This window comes from Rosa rugosa, chromosome 7 (genome assembly GCF_958449725.1).
Source record: "Rosa rugosa chromosome 7, drRosRugo1.1, whole genome shotgun sequence".
NCBI classification, from domain to species: Eukaryota; Viridiplantae; Streptophyta; class Magnoliopsida; order Rosales; family Rosaceae; genus Rosa; species Rosa rugosa.
Window position 1 is genome coordinate 41360738 of NC_084826.1, and position 21589 is coordinate 41382326.

The window sequence follows — 21589 nt, forward strand, 5'->3', positions numbered from 1 at the left end:
TCGGAGAAAGACTTTATTGACTCGTTGCGTCATCCTACTTCTGCAGGAGGTAGCTTTGAGGAACCGCTAGACATAGTTCCGCTGCAAACCATTTCCCCGCCACGAATGGCTTTGCGGCAGAGTGATGAGCACGAGATTGTCTGCCAAAGTGAGGAGGCGACGAAGTCCGATAGTAGCGAGGGTAGTGTTGGTTCATCGGGTCAAAGTGACGAGCGGGTTGAGGTTGAGGAGGGGCACAGTTCTCGGCCTACTAATTTTTCTTGGACCTTCCGCGATGGTAACAGGGTAGAAGAACCTTCCTCTACCATGTCGTGGCGAAAGATAAATAAGTTGAGAGAGCGATTTCGGCTACCCGATATCGTGAAGTTGCGGCCACAACAAAAGGATGAGAAGGCTACCGACTTAGCGGAGGGTTATGCTTCTATCCATGAAGCCATCCTCCACCACTGTGTGAAATTGTCGTTACTTCTGAGTCTGCAGTATCTGCTTTACGAGCTGAATGTTGCGGTTGACCAGGTTTCCATAAATATGTGGAAGATGTTGTTGGCTCTGACCGCCTTATGGGACTTGTCGGGGTGCGAATTCCCTACGGTGGCGGAGGTTTTGTTCTTTTACGAGTTGACGTACAATGAGAGAAAGAAATGCAGTGGCACCGTGAAACTAACTCGTCGGCCTGGTGCTCCCAAACTTCTGGAACATACCCCCGATTCTTCTACGACATGGCGGGCCGCCGTGTGCGTTGCTACATAAGGTTTGGAATACGTCACAAGGCCAAAAGGGGCCAAGGCTCTGTGATTCAGTGTTCCGTCAAAGTTTCAAGCAATAAAAGGTTGTTGTTTGATTACTTGAGACATAACCTTGCATTGAGTGTTTGTTTTGTTTTTGTTTGTTGACTCTGCCGTCACCTTTGGCTTCGGTACTTGTGTCGTTCTCTGATGACTTGCTTGTGTGTTTGCAGAGGGTTGGAGACCGAAGTTGACAGACATTGAACAACAGCGAGTGTGTCATGTGCATTACTGCTAGACAAACAGGAACTGTCTTGATCTCCATGTTTTATCACATTGGTCACTGCTTATTCGCTTGGCTATCACTTGTGAGCCTGGTAAGTGGCGCTTGCGCCTAGATCCTTGTACTTTGTTGTGTTGTTGCCTGAATTGTGATCTTTTGCTTGTTGCAGCGGCAATTCACACGAACAAGAGGACCGACGAAGTTCTGAAGAAGGCGACGGTGGACCTTGGCGGGATTAAAGGTTACGTTAACTTCATGATTGATGAGGATGCCAAGGTGGGGAAGAAGACCGTCGATCTGAATACAAGGGTGGTATCGACAGAGGCAGAGGCAAAGATTTTGGAAGCTCCCCTGCACTCTAATAGCACAAAGTTGAAGAAAAACAAAGTAGGTGGCAAAGAGAAAGATGTGGCGGATGAGGGTGAACAAGAAAATGAGGAGATTGGGCTGGTTCTGGAAGTTCCTGCAGGCCATCCTCAGGAGCATACTACAACTATTGTTGGAGAAGAGGATGTGACGGACAAAGATGGTAACGAGGCAAAGAAGAAAGATGTTGAGAAAGAGAAGAGAAAGAAGACAAAGGCGGAAAAAAAAGGGACCAAACATGACGGGAAAAGCGCTCATGAAAGCGTTGTCGAGGGTTTGGGTTTTGGCGGTAACGCCTGTTGTGAAATTTTAATTAAAACTCGCAAGCGCACGAATCGTCGTTAGTATAGTGTGCAAGTACGAGGTCGTTCCAACTGAGGATTGATAATCAATTTAAATTCTAACATAATTAATCCAAACACAAAATTCACCTAAACAATCAAGCAAAAGAAGATATTGATTTTAGATTTTTGAATAAACAAATAATGATAAAACCTAGAGTTTCAGAATCAACCACTAACAATCCTATTTATGTTTCAATGCAATTAACAGATTCTTTTGTTTCTCTAGATAATAATTCTCGTATCTAAGTCCTTCTCAAGTACTCTAGACCATAGTTTTCCTTAAGTATATGATGCTCTCCCTCTCGGGTAAAGATCTTATATCCTAACTATGCAGTTTATCCTTCTCAGGTATAAATTTAACATGCAAGACTCATTACGCTTTAGAAAACAAGGGAATCAATCAAATCTTTAGTCTTTCTCAAGTAATAATGTAATTTACCACACTTAATCACAAGAAGCTAATCAAATTATATTGCATCTCTGCTTCAAATTTGTCTTCCAATTACTATATGCAAAGCCCTAAGGTGATCAATCAAAGAACTTAAACATAAATCATCAATTCAAATAGTGATTAAGCATTCATCATAAAGAAACTATAAATCCATCAATAAAACATCAAAGTACATAAACAATCATGATAGGGTATCATCCTAACCCTAGAAAAGGTTTAACAAAAGATAACTAAGTAAAACATAAGAAAAACATAAAAGAAATGGAAGGGACAAGAAAGGGAAGATGGATGAGTCATCTCTGCTCCTTAGGCGTCTACATTGTGCTCCCGAGACTCCTCTTCTCATGTAAATTCATGCTCCCTTAAATAGGGAAGATTTCTGCTCATCTTTGGCTTCATGTTTCCTTGTAAAACTTGGGTTTAGATTCCTTTCTTCATTTGGAATGGGAAAACATTGAAATATCTCTTGTAAAAGTAGGAATGAGTTCCTCATCTGAATTAACTTCATTGAAACATTAGGATTGATGATCTTGTGCCACGAAACTTGAGTTCTCCACGAATGGTTGTAAATTCCCGAGCAGATTTTCTGTTCGACCTATCTTCACTCAAATAATCATAACTTTCTCCAGAAGTATCGAAATCAATATCCGTAAAATTCTACAGAAAGTAGACATCCGTAGCTTTCCAATGATATAAGTTTCATTGTCTGATTCGATCTGGGTAACTCCCAGTAATTCGGCGAAGTTGGGTGTTCTGCACAGGCAGATTCCCAGTCTCAGATTGCACTTTGCCTTTCAATCCTACTTAGCTCATTTTGGCTTCTTTTCTTCTTTCTAGAAATAAATGAACAATTTTGGTTGGGGAGTCCCAACTTTCCTTTTGCGATGTGACGCTTGTTTTTGTTTTTTTGCGCATGGTGAATGTTTTATCCGCTAAGTTTTTTGTATGTTGATGGAACATGAAAGGAATTAAGATTGGTCCGCTAATTGCACATATTGTCCTTGCCTGTTTTATGGGCGAAAGGTGTTGGCTTGGACAGACTTGATCTTTTTTTTTTTTTTTTTTTTTTTTTTTTGCATGTGTGGGACAATGGTTTGAATAGTTCCTCGTTTCATTGACAATTGGGTGGAACCAGTGCTTACAAAAAATGTGTACCCGTAGGGTAGCTTTTCTTAGCTAAGCTTTGCAAAAATTAGCTAAGTGAAGATGCTCTGGGCATATTGTTGCACTACTTGTAGTAGTAGTGGAGATGTTCAATGTTCCAAGGATGGATGGATGTAACACCTTCCTTGTTCTTTAAGTAGAATGTGTCGGGACTCACCACTTCTACAATTTGGTAAGGTCGCTCCCAGGTTGGGCGGAGTGCTTTAGGTGGTGGATTGACTTCCTTCATTACCCAATCTCCAAGTTGGAGACTCCTGGCCTTAACACGAGTGTTGTAAAAACGCGACACTCGTTGCTTGTTTTGCAAGTTGTGCAAGTGTGCCTTGTCTCGTCTTTCTTCTAGTAGATCCTTGTTGAGGTTGACGCCTTCAACGTTTGTCGTTGCGTCGTAACTATCGACCCTGGCCGTAGGTTGGGTTACTTCGATGGGGAGGACCACTTCAATGCCAAACATCATGCAGAAGGGGGTCTCGCCATTGGCGGATGTTGTAGTTGTTCTGATGGTCCAAAGAACTTCCGGGAGCTTTTCAGCCCATAGACCGTTCTTGTCCTCCAACTTCTTGTTTAGCAGCTTCTTTATAATTTTGTTGGCGGCCTCGACTTGTCCATTGGTTTGGGGGTGTGCAACAGAGGCGAAACGCATCTTGGTGCCTAGGTTGGCGGTGAAATGGATGAGTTCCTCGTTGTTGAACTGTGTTCCGTTATCGGTGATGATTGTGTCAAGAACTCCATAACAGCAGTAGATATTTTTCCAGAGGAAATGCTGCACTTTGGCCGTTGTAATAGCCGTTTATGGTTCAGCCTCGATCCACTTGCTGTCGTAATTGATGGCGACGATTATGTACTTGAATTGACCTTTGGCGGTTGGTAATTTGCCGACAATGTCCAGTCCCCATGTGGAGTGGATCCATGATCCGATAATGATGGATATTGGTTCTGCTAGTGCATGTGGGAGGTCTGCATATTGTTGGCATTTATGGCATGACCGTGATATTTCCTTGGCATCATCCCCCAATGATGGCCAGAAGTATTCTTGACACATGGTGCGGTTGGCGAGTGATCTAGCACCTGAGTGGTTACCGCATTCTCTAGCGTGTATTTTTGCTAAAACTTGTTTTCCTTCTTCTGTTGTCAAACAGTTTAAGTTGGGATGCGTGAATCCGTGGCGGTAGAGCTTGCCATTTTGGATGTTGTAGCATGTTGCCCTTTGAACTAGTCGTCTTGCTTCGACCTTGTCGGGTGGCAATGTGCCATCACGTTTGTACTGTAGTATCTCGTCCATCCAGTTTGGGCTTACATCGACTGTGTAAATTTCCACCAGAGTTTTGGTGATGCTAGGTCTGTCGAGTGTCTCCACTCGAGCGTCGGTTGGGCTCTGATGGGGTTGGGCCGTTGCCAGACGTGCTAGGGAGTCTGCCTTGGCATTCTTCTCACGAGGTATTTGTGTGATGTTGAAGAAACTGAATTTGCCGAGTAGGGTCTTGGCGTACCCTAGATATGCCACCAATTGTGTCATTGACCTGGAAGGTGTCATTGACTTGGTTGACCACTAGTTGTGAGTCACTAAAGATGTCGACACTTTCCGCTCCGCCCGAGCTCACGCCCCAGGTTTTGCAGCGACCGCCGCCCCCTCCTACTCATCGGGGCCTAGCACTTGCCCCGACAGTCGGGTATAGGTCACTCGCTTAAGCGCCATCCATTTTCGGGGGCTAGTTGATTCGGCAGGTGAGTTGTTACACACTCGTTAGCGGATTTCGACTTCCATGACCACCGTCCTGCTGTCTTAATCGACCAACACCCTTTGTGGGTTCTAGGTTAGTGCGTAGTTGGGCACCGTAACCCGGCTTCCGGTTCATCCCGCATCGCCAATTCTGCTTACCAAAAATGGCCCACTTGGAGCTCTCGATTCCATGGCTCAACAAAGCAGCCACGCCATCCTACCTATTTAAAGTTTGAGAATAGGTCGAGGGTGTTGCGCCCCCAATGCCTCTAATCATTGGCTTTACCCGATAGAACTCGTTAACGGGCTCCAGCTATCCTGAGGGAACCTTCGGAGGGAACCAGCTACTAGACGGTTCGATTAGTCTTTTGCCCCTATACCTAAGTCAGAGGAACGATTTGCACGTCAATATCGCTGCGGGCCTCCACAGGCAATGGCTAACAGCAATCCTGCGATGAGTGCCTCGTACTCCGCCATGTTGTTGGAGGCTTTGAAGTTAAACTTAAGGGCGTACTCCATATTAAGTCCCCCTGGTCCTGTGAGGATAATGTCGTTGCCGCATGCTTTGGCGAAGGCTGAGCCATCGACAAAGAGGTTCCATTTTGAAGGTGTCGCAGTTGGCAAGGTCTCAGGCTGTAGAGCATTGATCTCCAATATCATATCGTTTGCTTGTTATGGCTATTGCTATGTTAATTCTGCTATGAAGTCAGCCACAGCCCTTTGATGGCGGTTCTTGGCTTGTAGTCGATGTCGAACTCGCTAAGTTCTATCTAGGGGTGGGCGCGGGTCGGGTCGGATCGGTGTTGGGCCCAAACCGTTTCCGAACCGCCCATTTCGGTTGGGCCAAAAATCAAACCGCAGCCCGATTATTTCTGAGATGTACCGATATTTTCGGTGGGCCGAAATAGCGGTTCGGCCCAGTTCGGTTACCGTTTTTTTTAATGGGCTTAAATTATTTTATTTTTTTTAACAAAATTCTTTAAGTCAATTGTCCAATATCCATGCCCAACTTCAATTTTCTGTTTTACACTTCAACAATAGATTAACTTAACACCAATTCTTCGGTAATTGTTTGTTTAGAACAATCTGGGTAAACTTGTGCAAGAACAAATCAACTTATTTCACAGATCAAAGGAAGCAAAGGATCATAGTTCATTAAAACAAATATAACAACAGAAATATATCAAAGGTTGGAGGACGACTTTCAATTCCCAGCTTCTAATCTCTTGGCTCCTGCGGATGAATAACACCTGTGAAAACCACTGATCCTGGTACAAACATACAAAAGTATTAGAGCATAAAACTTCACCACTGATCTCAATAGCCTAACAATCAAACTCTTAGTCGAACAACACTCATAAATATTCCTTTGTGCAGATCGTCTTTTCTTTGCAAATGAATATAATCAATCCTTGAATCCAAATCCTTACAAAGCAAACCCAAAATCATCCAATTAAAACCCAGATCTATAGCCTAGTTCATATTCAAAATAGAAGCTTACCAATAGATTTTGATGAAAATCCGACTCGCTTAATGATGACCTATAGATCATGAACATAAATAATGACTAAACTTTTTGTTGTGGAAGATTTTTGTGAGAGAGAATGAGAGAATTGAGAGAAAAGGAATGAGAGGGTGAGAGAGAATGAGGGGGCTGCTGCTGCGAGAGAGAGAGAGATAGTGGCTGTCAGCTAGGGTTATTAGGTTTATATTAGGTGGTCAAGATTGTGTGTACAAAGGTCCATTGTAAACCAAACCTCCCCCACTAGTAAAGTGACAACACGTTAATAAAAAAGGTAATTGTGTTATAATTCGGTCAATTCGGTGTCAGTTCGGTCGGTGTGAAGTGTGAAACCGGTCCCGATCCGGAAAGATTCGGTGCGGTTCGGTGAATGTCATTTTAAGTGTATGTTGCAAGCGGTTCGGTCGCCGACCCGTTTTTCCGGCCCGGTTCGGCCGGTTTTTGAGTCCCGGGTCGGTTTATGCCCACCCCTAGTTCTATCGCCCACTTGCTAAGGCGACCTAAATGTTCAGGCCTCTACAACACTTGCTTTACCAGTTTGTTTGTGAGGGAATGGATTGTATGTGCTTGAAAGTACTGTTGCAACCTTCTAGCGGCCACTATGAGTGCCAGTGCTAGTTGCTCAAGTGGCAGGTATTTGGTTTCCACTCCATTCATGCCCAATCGGTATTGAATACAGGCAATTCTTCCGTTGCTTCTCTGCATACGATGGCGCAGCTGACAGCTGATTTGGACACTGCTAAATAGATGTAAAGTATCTCGCCCTGTACTGGGATTGAAAGTAGAGGGACAGAGGCCAAGTATTCCTTGAGACCTTGAAATGCCGCCTTACAATCAGGAGTCCAATCTACTACCTTACAATGTGACCGCTTCATTGCCTTGAAGAATGGTAGGCATTTGTCTGTGAGTCTGGAGATGAATCGAGAAAGTGCCGTTAACTTTCCCTGCAGGCTCTGCACTTCAACTTTCTTCACTGGAGATTTCATGTTTATGACTGCTTGTACTTTGTCAAGGTTGGCCTCAATTCCTCGTTCACTGACGATGTACCTAAGGAACTTGCTAGCGGTGATCCCCAAGAAACACTCTTCTGGGTTTAGACGCATGCCATATGCCAGCAGTATGGCAAATATGATGTGGAGCTTAGCAACATGACCGCCAGCTTTTATACATTTGACGAGCATGTCGTCGACATATACCTCGATGATCTTTCGCAGATGCTCCGCAAACATTGTGTTCATTAATCGTTGGTATGTGGCTCCAGCATTCTTGAGGTCGAATGGCATGACATTATAGCAGTATAAGCCCTTGTCGATGGTGAACGTTGTGCATTCCTAGTCTCCGGGGTGCATCGTTATTTGATTGTATCCAGAGAAGGCATCCATCATGCTAAGTAGTTCATAACCTGCTGTAGCGTCAATCAATTGGTCGATGCATGGTAACGTGAAGCTGTCCTTGGGGCATGCCTTGTTTAGGCCTTTGAAGTCAACGCACATCCGCCACTTCTTGTTGGGCTTCTTCACCATTACCAAGTTGGAGATCCACTGTGGGTAGCTAACTTGGCGGATGAAACCTATATCTTGCAACTTGGTTACCTCTTATCTGATAGCCCGGTATCTTTCTTCATCAAAGGCTCGTTGCTTCTGCTTGACAGGGTAGAAGGATGGTTTGATGCTGAGCTTGTGTGAAATTATGTCGAGTGAGATTCCTGGCATGTCAGCATATGACCATGCAAAGACTGCGGCATTTTCCTTTAGAAATTGAGTGAGCTCTGTTGCTATCTCAAGGGAGAGTTGGGCTCCAATGCATACAGTTCTTTTTGGGTGGTCGTCCGAGATGCTCACAATACGGAGTGATGTCTCCGGGTTGACGGGTTCCTTCTTGAAGTACTTTTTCTCGTCATCCCTAGGGTCATCAATTTTGTCCGTCAACTGTGGTGCGTTGCCCACTGTTAGGATTTCATGGCGGCTTTTTGACATCATCACCGTTGTTGAGTAAGACTCCCGTGCAACCGACTGACTTCCCCTGACAGAACCAGTGCCATTGGGGGTGGGGAACTTCATGAGTAGCATGTATCCCGCTATGATGCACTTGAGCTTGTTGAGGGCAGGGCAACCGATAATAGCATTGTATGAGCTTAAGCAATCTACCACAATGAACTTCGTGTGTATCTCTGCAGTACATGGGGTTGTCCTGATAGATAGGCACATGTAGTCAGACCTTAGAGGTTGAGTCACGTCGCTGGAGAAACTGAGTGGTGGCTCGTGGTCTTGCAGGAGTTTTCTCTTGCGTTGCAGTTGTTTGTAACAGCCATTAAATATGACATTTACAGCGGATCCACTGTCTACTAACACTCGTCCGACCGACCACTTGTCGAGGATTGCATCAATCAGAAATGGGTCGTTATGGGGTGAGTGAAGACCCCGCTCTTCGTCCTCATAAAAAGTGATTGGCTCCCAGCCAGTTTTAGCCATCTTGGCGGATCGATCATAGCGGATGTTGAATACCTTCTTTGGGTAGTTAGCACGTTCATAGCATTTCTTTGCTTTGTGCGACATGTTGCCGATAAAGGCGCCGCCGTCGATCGTGTTGATTCGCCGCATAGGTTCAATATTGGCGACGACAATGGCGATTGTCGGACCTTGAACTGCTCTAACTTTCCGTCACAGTATAGCGATTCGATTGCGGTTTTGAGGGCGTTGCAATTGTTGATGTTATGGTTGCTATCTTCATGGTGTTTACACCATTTGCCAGTGTTTCCGGGCTTTCCTACTCTGGGGTATTTTCTTGGGGTGGTGGCGGAATTTGGTCCTTACACTGATCGTAAATTTCTACATACGACGCCGTCAATACCGTGAATACTTCAAACTTTTGAGGGTTCGTAGTGGGCTTATTGTTACGGCTGTCGTGGTTGTCGTGGCGATCATTGTGGAAAGATTTGTTGCCCTTGTTGTGGTATTGCTGGTCTCTTTGCTGCTTGTCTTGGTAGTTGCCCTGTTGCCATTCCCTCTTTTTGTCATTTGGTGGTGTGGTGATATTTGGGGTGGTGGTGGTGGTGTTTCCTTGTTGGAATGTGGGGGGCTGAGATGTCTTTTGTGGAGTTTGTGGTGCCCTTGTTGTGGTATTGCTGGTCTCTTTGCTGCTTGTCTTGGTAGTTGCCCTGTTGCCATTCCCTCTTTTTGTCATTTGGTGGTGTGGTGATATTTGGGGTGGTGGTGGTGGTGTTTCCTTGTTGGAATGTGGGGGGCTGAGATGTCTTTTGTGGAGTTTGTGGTGGTAGTGGGGTGGCGCCATAAGTGTTGTATTCCGCCTGGGCATGTATGACTGCTTCACTCATGACGTGGTCATATGTGGCGTTCGGGCAATTGTAGTTAAGGTGGTACAAGAAGTCTGCCCTGAGGAGCCCTTTCTTGAAGGCTGCCAGCGCCATTGTTTTGTCCAGGTCTCGACACCTTGATGTGTCGGTTCTCCATTTTGTGACAAATGCTTTTAATGATTCATCAGTGCCCTGTTTGACACTGAATAATTGGCTTGAGCTATGATAACCGTCCGTCATGAGAATGAATCGTGATAAGAACATGTTTGATAAAGCGGAGAATGAGTCCATGGAGCCTGGGGGGCACTCAAAGAAACAAAACCATGCCTATGTCCATCTATCTATCTAATTTTGGGTTTGCTTTATTTTTTTTTTTTTTTGTGGTCCATGCTATTGATCATTATCAATGGTTTTGATTATAACAATATATTGAAAGAAATTGCATCATATAGATATCGTATGGATAGTTACATGTTAAAACAATATATATGGAAATCATCAGAGAAGCAATAAAACAAATTCTAACACTTTTTTAAGGCAAATTGTAAATCTCAAACAAATGTATGCTAATTCAAAATATCTGCCTTGTTCAAAATGTGAAGATAGCAAGTTCTGAGGAAACAAAATCCAAAAACAAAAATTAGCAGCTGATTTCTTTATGTACTAAGATATGATCTCTTTACTATGGTACAGATTTCTTTTCAATGAATATATATTTACAGTTTTGCTCCATCCAGTTATCACCACAGTAGCAAATGATTTCAGTCACACTAGGACAACAGTGAGATGGAAATGCATTTAAAAGAACTCATCAAGATATGAAGATAGCAAGTTATGAGGAAAAAAAAAAAACCCAAAAACAAAATTAGCAGGTGATTTCTTTAGCTTCTCCTCCAGAACAAAGTATGTGTGTTCAGCTTCTGCAGTTCATCAGATGACATCTCAATTGCTTAATGTCTGACTGTTTGATCGGTTTTTGCATGAACATCTGAGCTCCTTCCTCCAAGAACCTATATATTTCATAATATTAATGACATTAACCTCGATGTAACAAAACAAAGACCAAAGGAAAATGAGCATAATTCAACAATTATTAACAATATTTACTTGTTAATCCGATTCGGTATGTTTTCAAAAGACATAATCACCAGTGGAACCTCCTTCATGACTGATGTATTTTTACCAAACTCAATTATACATTTACATTTTTCCTTTGGTTTGCTTATACTATAGGATCAAAAACCTAGCCTACCTTTAAACCCACATACCATATTCCCTTTAAAAGGTCACAAGTCTGTTCAGAATCACCAACTACGGCCCAATACAAATCATCAAGAGCATTCTATAGCTTCTCATAAAGTAAGAGAAATAGAGACTATACAAAAGAAAACAGAGTGAAAATAGAGGCGTTCATTGTTCATAGCATGAGATTAACAAAAACCAAACAGAATGAAAACAGTCTTCAGCTTTTGCAGGAAGAGAGCAATGTATGTTACTTTTTGCAAGAGAAATTCTTGAGCAGCTTTTCGATAAGTTTCCTATCAATACCAGCCTCATTCCTCGCAATTTCAGCTCCTTTTTATTTTACTATGCATTCCCTTCTTACCTTGTTTGTTACACATGAGGGTTTTAATCCTGATGAGTATAGGTCTGCAGTTATACGAAGTGTTAGATGTGAAATAGATAGTCATATAAATATACATTGTACTCAACTATAAGAACACACTCACATATGCAGCATCTATGAATTAAGAATACAAACCTGGATAGGACATGTTTGATCTTCTCCTCTGAGCAATCTGATGAATGTAATCTCAGTAATGGGGCAGAGAACTTGAATGCTTGTGTAATTGCTAGAGCAGGGATCAAGGTCCATATATAGGCTTTAAGGATTAGGTGCCTCCCATAAAGGTTTCCTAATCCTATTACATCTAGGCCAACCTTTTCCTGTTCCATATGCAAATAGGTATACTTCATTAGCAAAGTAACCTTTAATCAGTACTGATATCAATAGGCAACAATCATGGAAACAATGAATACTAGGAATGTCTATTTGCTTATTTTGTAAGGTATGCAACTTAGTTGTTGTAGTTCCTAATGACTATTCATAAGTCCACATCAAGTCTTACAATCTCCCACTTGGACTATCAATGTTCAAACAACAAGAAAAGCTGCTGCATCAGATGTAGCAAAAATGAAGTGTGCACAAAGACATTCTTAGTTTCACCAAATCGATTTTAGTACTCAGTCATTCTGCAACCTACTACAATGAACCACAGGAAATCTAATACTTAACCAAGCACTAGCACCCTGCAGTCACATTGCAATATCTTACAGAACACAGGAGCAGCTTAAATGCATATGAAACTTTGTTTTACTTACAGAATGTAATGCAAGTAATTAAACTGATCCAAACTTCAGAGATTCTTAAAACTTAAGGAATCTGTAAACTTAATGCTTCTTGTAAAGCTTAGTACAAATTTCATCAATACATTGAAAATCTGCAAATAATGCTAATGAACTGAAATAGCAAGTTTACTCGAGTAAAATTAAATAAATGCAGAAACTCATTCAATCATACTTCTTGAGTCAGAAATTTGAATATTCAGAATACCAAAGTAGGAACTTCAAAGTTAATGTTTATCAAAATGCTAAATAAAGTCTACAGCAATGAAAGTTTAAGTAATACAAAACAAAAGTTTTCAACCTCCCACTAATCTAAAGCATCAAAACCTGACAAGATCCCCATACTTTTAACATGATCCTGAAAAGAACCAACTGCCAAGGGTTTTGTAAGTGGGTCTGCTAAATGATCTTGTGTAACTATCTTAATGATTTCAATCTCATCATCCCTTATGCTCTCCCTAACAGCAAAGTACTTCACGTCAATATTCTTGGAGGCTGTTGACCTTTTATTATTCTTGGCAAAGAATACTGCAGCTGCATTGTCGCAATATAATTTTATAGGTCTCTCAATAGAATCTACTACTCCTATCTCTATAATGAAGTTTCTGAGCCAAAGTGCTTGCCCTGTAGCTTCATGAATGGCAACATACTCAGCTTGCATAGTAGAAGTAGCAGTTAGAGATTGTTTCACACTTCTCCAAGATATTGCCCCTCCAGCCAACATAAAAATGTGTCCAGAGGTCGATTTAAGATCATCCACACAACCCTTATAAACTGAATCACTGTATCCAACTACTTCTAATTCTGCATCATCCATCTTTTTATAAACCATTATACGAGGACTTGTTTTCTGCAAATACCTCAAGACCTTTTTGCCAGCAGTCCAATGATCATTACCTGGATTGGACTGATATCTTGACAAAACTCCAATCTAGCATAGGGTCTCTTATCCATCTCCTTTCTTTCAATTGCATTCCTAGGACACTGACCTGCATGTAATCTATCTCCTTTAGACATAGGTGAGTCTCCAGCTTTACATGTTTCCATAGAGAAACGTTTGAGGACTCTGTCTATATAATTTTTCTGAGACAATCCCAGTAATTTTCTGTTTCTATCCCTCTTTATTTCTATACCAAGGACAAACATTGCTTCTCCCATATCCTTCATATCAAAAAATTTCATCAGAAAATTCTTGGTATCTTTTAACAATCCTATATCGCTACTAGCCAACAAGATGTCATCCACATATAATATTAAGAAAATAAATTTACTCCCACTGACTTTCATATATATGCATTCATCTAACCTGTTCTCAGCGAAGCCGTATGAAGTAATCACTAAATCGAATTTAATATACCATTGTCTGGAGGCTTGTTTTAAACCATAAATCGATTTTCTTAGCCTACACACCTTTTCTTCATTGCCTTCTGACACAAACCCTCCAGGCTGCAACATATATATTTGCTCACTCAAGTCACCATTTAAAAAACGCTGTTTTTACATCCATCTGATGTAACTCAAGGTCATAGTGAGCAACCAGAGCCATCATTATCCTAAATGCATCCTTAGTAGATACTGGAGAAAAGGTTTCAGTATAATCTATGCCTTCTTTTTGAGTGAATCCCTTAGCAACAAGCCTAGCTTTGAACCTCTCGACATTACCCTATGCATCCCTTTTAGTTTTAAATACCCACTTGCACCCAATAAGTTTGAAACCTTCTGGTTTGTTAACTAGTTCCCAAACTCCATTGATATCCATTGATTGCAGTTCAGATTCCATTGCCTCTAACCATTTGTCTTTCTGCGGTGACTCTACAGCTTGAATATATGATTTAGGATCATCCTCCATTCCTAAATCAAAATCTGCTTCAGTGAGAAAAACAGTTGCGTAGTCATCAGGAATAGCAGACCTCCTAACTCTCTGCGACCTTCTTAACTCTATTACTGGTTCTTGTTGTAGCTCAGGTACTGGTGGTTCGGGCTGTACTACATCATTAACCTGTTGTGGTGCAAAATTCTGCGCCTCAATCGGTATCTCAGCATGATTATTATGCTCATTCAACTCTACAACCTCGTTACCTGGTGGTACAATAGCTTCTAGAACTGGTTCTTCATTTATTGCAGTAGACACATTATTTTCTACTTCATCATACACAAACCACTCATTAATGTCACTCATAGTATTGCTGGCAGCTTCCAAATCCAACTCGTCCAGAACAACATCATCAGCATCATTCATCTCTCCCAAAAAGGTAGTTCTATTGGTCTCTAAAATCCTAGTATGATGATGTGGGCAATAAAATTTATATCCTTTAGACTTAGTCAAATATCCTACAAAGAAAACACTCGAGGTTCTAGGATCAAGCTTCCCTGCCTTAGGATTGTAAATTCTTGCCTCTGCCTTACATCCCCACACATGAAAGTGATTTAAACTAGGTTTTCTGCCGAACCACAATTCAAAAGGTGTTTTGTTATCCACTGATTTACTAGGAGTCCTATTGCAAATATAGTTAGCTGTACGCAGTGCTTCCCCCCACAAAAATCTAGGAAGACCCGACTTACAAATCATACTTCTAACCATGTTAATTAACGTTCTATTCCTCCTCTCTGCAACTCCATTTTGTTCCGGTGTCCCTGGCGTGGTGTACTGAGCCTAAATACCACACTGTTGAAGATAAAGAGCAAAAGGTCCTAAATTCTGTCCAGCCTCAGTGTGTCTACCATAAAACTCACCTCCCCTGTCTGATCTAACAACTTTAATTACTTTATTCAATTGCTTTTCTGCCTCAGCCTTAAATATTTTAAAGACTTCTAAAGCTTGAGATTTTTCAGAAATAAGAAATATATGACAAAACCTTGAAAAATCATCGATAAAGGTAATAAAGTACTGATTTCCACAAAGAGTTTTATGAGGAAACGGACCGCAAATGTCAGTGTGAATTAATTCCAGTAGTTCTTGGCTCCTAACCGACCCCTTTTTCCTAGATTTAGTTGTTTTACCCTTAAGGCACTCTATGCATATATCAAGATCAGTGAAATCTAATGAAGGGAGAATGTTTTCTTTCACAAGTGTTTTTAATCTTTCTTTAGAAATATGCCCCAGCCTTTTATGCCAAAGAAAAGCTGAGTTTTCATTATGTCTAGATCTTTTAACCCCTACAGTTTTCTCAGTTAAAAATACTTCAAGTGAATTTTTACAATTTAAATGCCAATAACCATCAACAAGAGATGCATTACCAATGAAATCAGAAAATTTGAAAAAATCCAATCCTTTATTATTTCCAACAAAAGAAAAACCATGTGTTTTGACAAAAAGAGATCCTGACACTAGATTTCTCTGCATAGAAGGTATGCAGTATACATTATTTAAATCTAAGGTAAAACCACTAGGAAAGACTAATCGAACTACTCCAATTGCTTTAACTGCTACCCTGTTGCCATTCCCCGAGCTAATCCTAGCTTCATCCTTGTTTGGGATCCTCTTTCTTAGATATCCCGGCATAGATGTAATAACATGTATCGGTGAAGCGGTATCAAACCACCAAGAACTAGAGGACACACTGACAAGATTATTTTCTAAATGAAAAACAGTTTTGGTTTTAAAATTATTACCTTTCTTTAGAAGCCAGTCCTTAAAACCCTTGCAATCCTTTTTGACATGTCCAGGCTTTCGGCAGAAAAAACATTTCACAGAACCATTCTTAAAGTTTTTAAAGTTGCTAGATCCCTGAGAAGTTCCCTGAGAAACTTTAGAAGATGAGGCACCTGATTGGTTTGATTTGCTGCTGAACTTTTTCTTAAACTGAGGCTTGCTGACAAAGTTGATTCCTATGCTCTTTCCCTTCTTAATTCTATCCTCTTCTTGAACACATATAGAAATTAATTCATTCATAGTCCACTTCTCCTTCTGTGTATTATAGTTAGACTGCATCTGATTATATTGTTGAGGCAGAGAATTCAAAAGCAAATGTACCAGGAAGGTTTCTTCTATGTTAAGATTAAGGGCCTTGAGTTTTACTGCTACATCAATACCCTTCATTATATACTCTCTGACGCTTCCAACTCCATCGAATTTCATGGTAATGAGGGTGTTCATCAGGTTTCCAATCTCAACCTTATCTGACACCTTAAATTTCTCCTCTACATTTTTGAAATATTCCCTAGCATATTCAGACTCGGGTATACTGCCTCTCACAGCTTCTGTCATAAATTTCTGCAAGATTACTAGGGTTAATCTGTTGTGTTTGTGCCACTGATGGTACCTGTCTTTCACATCCTTGCTAGTAGTAGGTGTTGGTTCAGCTGGTGGGTCTTCCTTAAGGACATGGTCATAGTCTATCATGCCTAGATGCAGCTCTATGTCTTACTTCCATCGCTTAAAATTTGATCCATTCAAGTTTTCAATTTGATGAAGTCCTAAAGGGAGGTTCATGGCTGTAGCAAAACATTAAAAGTTCAAGATTTAGTAATGAAAAAATTATTAATTCGAATTATGGCATTAAACTGAAGTGCCCCCAAAATGCATAAGGTGTTTGCCTTACCTAGAGTGGCAAAGGACATATAGACACTAACTGAATCATATAACCAGAACATTAAAACAACTATAGGTTTATTAGATTATGTCAACACCTAGAGTGGCAAGAAGAACAACCTCTAACAACCACTGAATGCATTTCAATCTTCTGTTATATGCTAATATTGAACCTAAGAGATGTGAATGTTTAAACCTCCTAAAGGGAGCAAAGACACAAACAATTAGATTCAATATTATAAGGCGTTGATCCATTACTTATGTTTAATTTAGGTTCTTTTCAAAAGATTGCTATTGACAATACAGTTGGTTAAAGAATTACGATTAAACTGGATCAAGAGAATATTTGAAGTTTTATGTGTCTTGAGTTTTGTTAGATCGTTTTCACAAGAAATTAAATATACTAAATATAGTCATTTATGTTTAGTCATTTTTCTGCTTGCGAGGCTGTGCTTTAGTTCCTGATGGTGATGATGTTGCTGTTCCATGTTTACCTTGCCTGTCACTTTTTTTTTTTTTTTTGGTTAATTGCCTGTCACTTTAATACAAAGAAAATAGAGTTAAAGCTACAGGAAGGAATTTGGAAATTGCAGTTTGATATAAAATAGAAATAAACAGTCAGAGAATTTGATAGCATATTGTTTCTCTGAATGAATAACACAGTTTTAATTAAATCAGAAACCAAATGAAATATCAAATTTTAGTAACAGAAGACGTGCAACTATATTTCTACACATGTATTGAGTACTATACCATTTCAACTATATTTCTTTGATGCTAATTTTTTGAAAAATTTTATTTTCTTACAATACCCTAAACACTTGCAGAGACTGAAGATCATGAAGCCCTATCACAAAATTAAACCCCCAAACACATAAAACAGATAAAACCCAGATGATATTCCAAACTCCAGAGTCCAAATTGGCTCTGAAATTAAGATCACAGCCACCCAGACCTTCAACAGAGACATTAAGATCATACAATCAATGATCCCAAAAATGCAAACAGAGCAAACCCAAAAACTCGAGAGAGAAAAAAATTACAAATACCCACAACAGATCAAGTCGCGATTCTGGGAAGAAAAAAAATACCGATTGTTGTGCGCAATCAAAACGAAACCACGACAGCTTTCCGTCCCCTCTTCCTTTTCTCCGAGTTATCTTATCTACCTTCTTCCCCTGTTAATTTCATATATTACCAATCAAATGACTCCAGCTCTTCCATTAATCTTTTGTAAAACACACACTATATTCCAACTGAACAAAGCAATTCGTAATCAATTAAAAGTTGTGAACATGAATGATGAAAAATTCAGACCAGGTATGAGAAAACATAAATTTGAAGGACTGATACCAAGTATCAGCCATTAAACAGAATTCACAAATTTTGATGGCAATCTAGATTTGATACAAAGTTAATAAATAACATATAAAAAATTGAAGTTGTGAGCAAATTTGATCATAACTGTTATGTTTAAAACTAATTGAAAAGATGCAAGGTTGATCATAACTGTTAGTAAAAAATTAAAAATCTTTTTGATTATTAACAACAATGACTTTCCAAAATCGATCCAGAATTGATGGAAAGTTGATAAACCGACAAAATCATTTAGTTTTATGATTTCTAGTTGAAATCAAATTTACTCACCTTTGATGTAGAGGATACAGAGTCACCACTTGTTTGTTCGTGCTTCCCAATTGATTTCAGCTTTTGACAGAAAGGCAAGGCTGCAGAAGGTACCGTTTAAAAGCATGTTACTGGTATAAATAAAGTGAAGAGAGGGTTTTTAGTTTAGTTAATTAGTAGATGCAGATTAACAAACCAGTGAACAAACGATAAAAAAATTGGTTGGAAAGAGCATGATTGATATTATTGATAAGCTATCACTTCACAATTTAATTGATAAGAATTTGGAAGAACCAAAACTTTTAGTCATTGTAAAGTACAAAGTTGATACAGGTGATTAATTTTGGTACTTATTTGTGTTTTAGTTCTTCTGCAGCTTCATTGTACTAAATCTTTACTAATGAAGAAAATTTAAGTTGTTTTTTTCTCATTGAAAAGAGAAAGCTGTTTGGACCAAAAGCCTAAGTGTTAAAGTGTAACGATTTTCAGTTTTTCCAACATATATGGATGAAAACAAAGTCATTGTAACGAATCTGTTTCTATAAATTTGTTTCCCTCTCTTCTTGTTCCCTAACATGACACACACCTGCACTCTAACTAATACTTTGCCATAGTGCCAAATTGAATATTTCTAACTACTATGGAATGGAGTATATTAAACAAAAGTATATCTCTTACATCAAAATTTGTTCTTAGTTAATTCCAAAAGAATGAAAAGATATATAATTCTTCTTCACATGACTTACTATTCAGCTGAGCAATAGAAAAGACCTTTACAGATTACAACTCTAAAACAATTCTCTCTTTAGCATATATACAAAATGCTAACCTTGGAGCAGAATCCTTAAACTGTCAAACTTCTGCGTCAAGAAGTTTAAAAAACTGGTTTTCCCAAGTTCTTGAGTATATGCAACTTTCGAGTCTGAACTACATACAAACAGAAAATTACATTTTCAATGGCTAATAACAAATAAAGAAAAAAGAAACAGTAAGAACAATAATCAATGAGTCAAGAAAATGTGAAACACCACACATATAGACAATAGCCACATAACAATTGACTGCTCTGAGATATTGCTGCCTTTATATACCTATTTTTGACATCGATTTCCAGACATGCATACCTATTTAACAACTGTGCAACTTTCAGACCATGATCCTATTTACAACAAATAAAATAAATCATGCAGTAAACTCTGAGACCATGATGCTATTTACAACCACACATCCAGTAGATAAACACCAATGATATATCTCCATAGTTTAAGAGTTGAACAAATAAAGAACAAAGCATGGTTGAATTCAGAAAAGGATTTTACATGCACTATTGCAGTGGAGGAAAATAAAAACAGAGCAACTGATATTGCTGAAGGTCATACCTTCTGTGAAAGAAACCAGATTTCCAAGCTTATTGCGAGTAATTGAAACCGGATTTCCAAGCCTTTTGGGAGCAATTCAACCTTAGAAAACTGCAAAACCGTAAGATCTCAATCAAAATCACTAATTCCCATACCAAAATTTCATTATAGATCTCGTCATATTTCATTTTCAAGGTAACATATAAACATGCATAAAGAAAAGCACAAATAAAAAATCACAATAGGTAAGCGTAGCAGAAATCACAATAGATCATATTTTCTTGTCCAATTAAACAAATCACAATAGGTAAGCATTGCAGAAATCACAATAGATCATATTTTCTTGTCCAATTAAAAAAAATTACAAAGCTATTAGCAGGAGGAACAACACTAAAGAGTTCATAACTTTTGAAACAATAGCATCAGTATGATAAATTTGGCCTAGAAATTACCTTCACCTTTTCCCAATCAGCCCAACCAATCGCCCAGAACCTCTACCTGCAATCAAATACAAATTCCTCAGAAGCAAACTCTACTCAAACCAATCAACCCCCACTCTCTGTCAATTCAGCTCAAAAATGAAAGAAACCGATGAAATTAAACACACCCAGAACAAAAACCAGAGCATGTGTGCTCTGAAGCTCCTTTCAGAAAATGCAGAATTTTCAACTAATCAATTAAAGAAAGACGAATACAATCAAATACCCAAATTTGTGATGCGGTTCGTCGGAAGTCAGAGCTCGACGTACGACATAGCCCTACCCCGGATTTAGCAGATGAGAAAAAGAAAAAAATTGCAGCAATGGGCATTGGTCTTCATTCTTATAGAAGATATATGTTTTAAATTACTAACATGCCCTTGATTAGACTCTTAACAAAGAAATAGGAAGAGGTTTTTTCTGGAATTTACTCATTAAACAATTCCAGCCAGCAAGAGCGAGTTCTGGGATATGCTACAGAAGATGGTTCTTCCACACTTGGAAGGCCATAACTCGCAGCTCAATTAACCAAACACGCACTGTGACCACTTGTTTTTATAGGATTTTTTGAGAGACATGCAACGGTAAGTTGAAAAAATGGATTTGAATGAAAATAGATTGAGAAATTCACATTTGAAATTGCTGTCACAAGTCGTCATTACCTTTACAGGGTCATAACTTTGTGCTCAGGTGTCCGTTTAGGGCAAATTTTTTTTTGATTTGATGTAGCTCGTCGAGATCTATAGGATGGTGGAAGGAGCCTTGTGAGTTTTTATGCCAAAAAAAATGCTTTTTAATGATCTAAAAGTGAAATTATAAGTTTTGAGCATAACGACACGCAATTTTGTAGATGCATTATGTTTCTAATTTGAAATGTGATTTCAGTTTTGACTGCAGGACACTATAATTTATGTCCTAAGACATAGACTGAAGTGTGCATGACAGCATGACACAATAATTTATGTCATCAACACATGAACTGAAGTATGCATGACATCAAAGCAGTCAAACTACCTAATTTTTATTATTGTTTTTAATATATATATTACGGGTCATATCATTGTTATGTAAGTTTCAGCACAATGGCTTTTTGCAGTGTAGATTAACAACATGGTCTTGAGTTCAAATCACAATAACCGCAACTATTCTTTTCGTCTTTATTTTTGATCTCAAACTCTCTCTTTATTCCTCTTTTATTCAATTGATACTTTTATGAATTTCTTTTAGTCTGGGAATGGAACGAGGAGTCAGGGTTCATGGATTGATGGATCAGGGTCGATGACCAGGCGGGGTTGAGGGTC

At 39.5% G+C, this 21589-nt stretch overlaps 1 protein-coding gene and 1 long non-coding RNA gene across 2 annotated transcripts; both read right to left on the reverse strand.

Moving 5' to 3' along the window:
- Positions 1–6144: 6144 nt before the first annotated feature.
- LOC133720033 (uncharacterized) lies at positions 6145–6728 on the reverse strand. The gene is made up of 2 exons (XR_009851639.1): positions 6555–6728; positions 6145–6321 (listed from the first exon to the last, which is right to left on the reverse strand). It is a non-coding gene; the product is annotated as an uncharacterized LOC133720033 (long non-coding RNA).
- Positions 6729–10518: 3790 nt separating this feature from the next.
- Positions 10519–19892, reverse strand: LOC133723313 (uncharacterized; the record flags this gene model as incomplete). Its single annotated transcript, XM_062150123.1, has 7 exons — positions 10519–10898; positions 11495–11538; positions 11651–11835; positions 17917–18003; positions 18473–18552; positions 19281–19373; positions 19831–19892. Coding segments are annotated over 7 exons (619 nt in total), but the record flags the coding sequence as incomplete, so codon positions are not given.
- Between the last annotated feature and the right edge of the window lie 1697 nt (positions 19893–21589).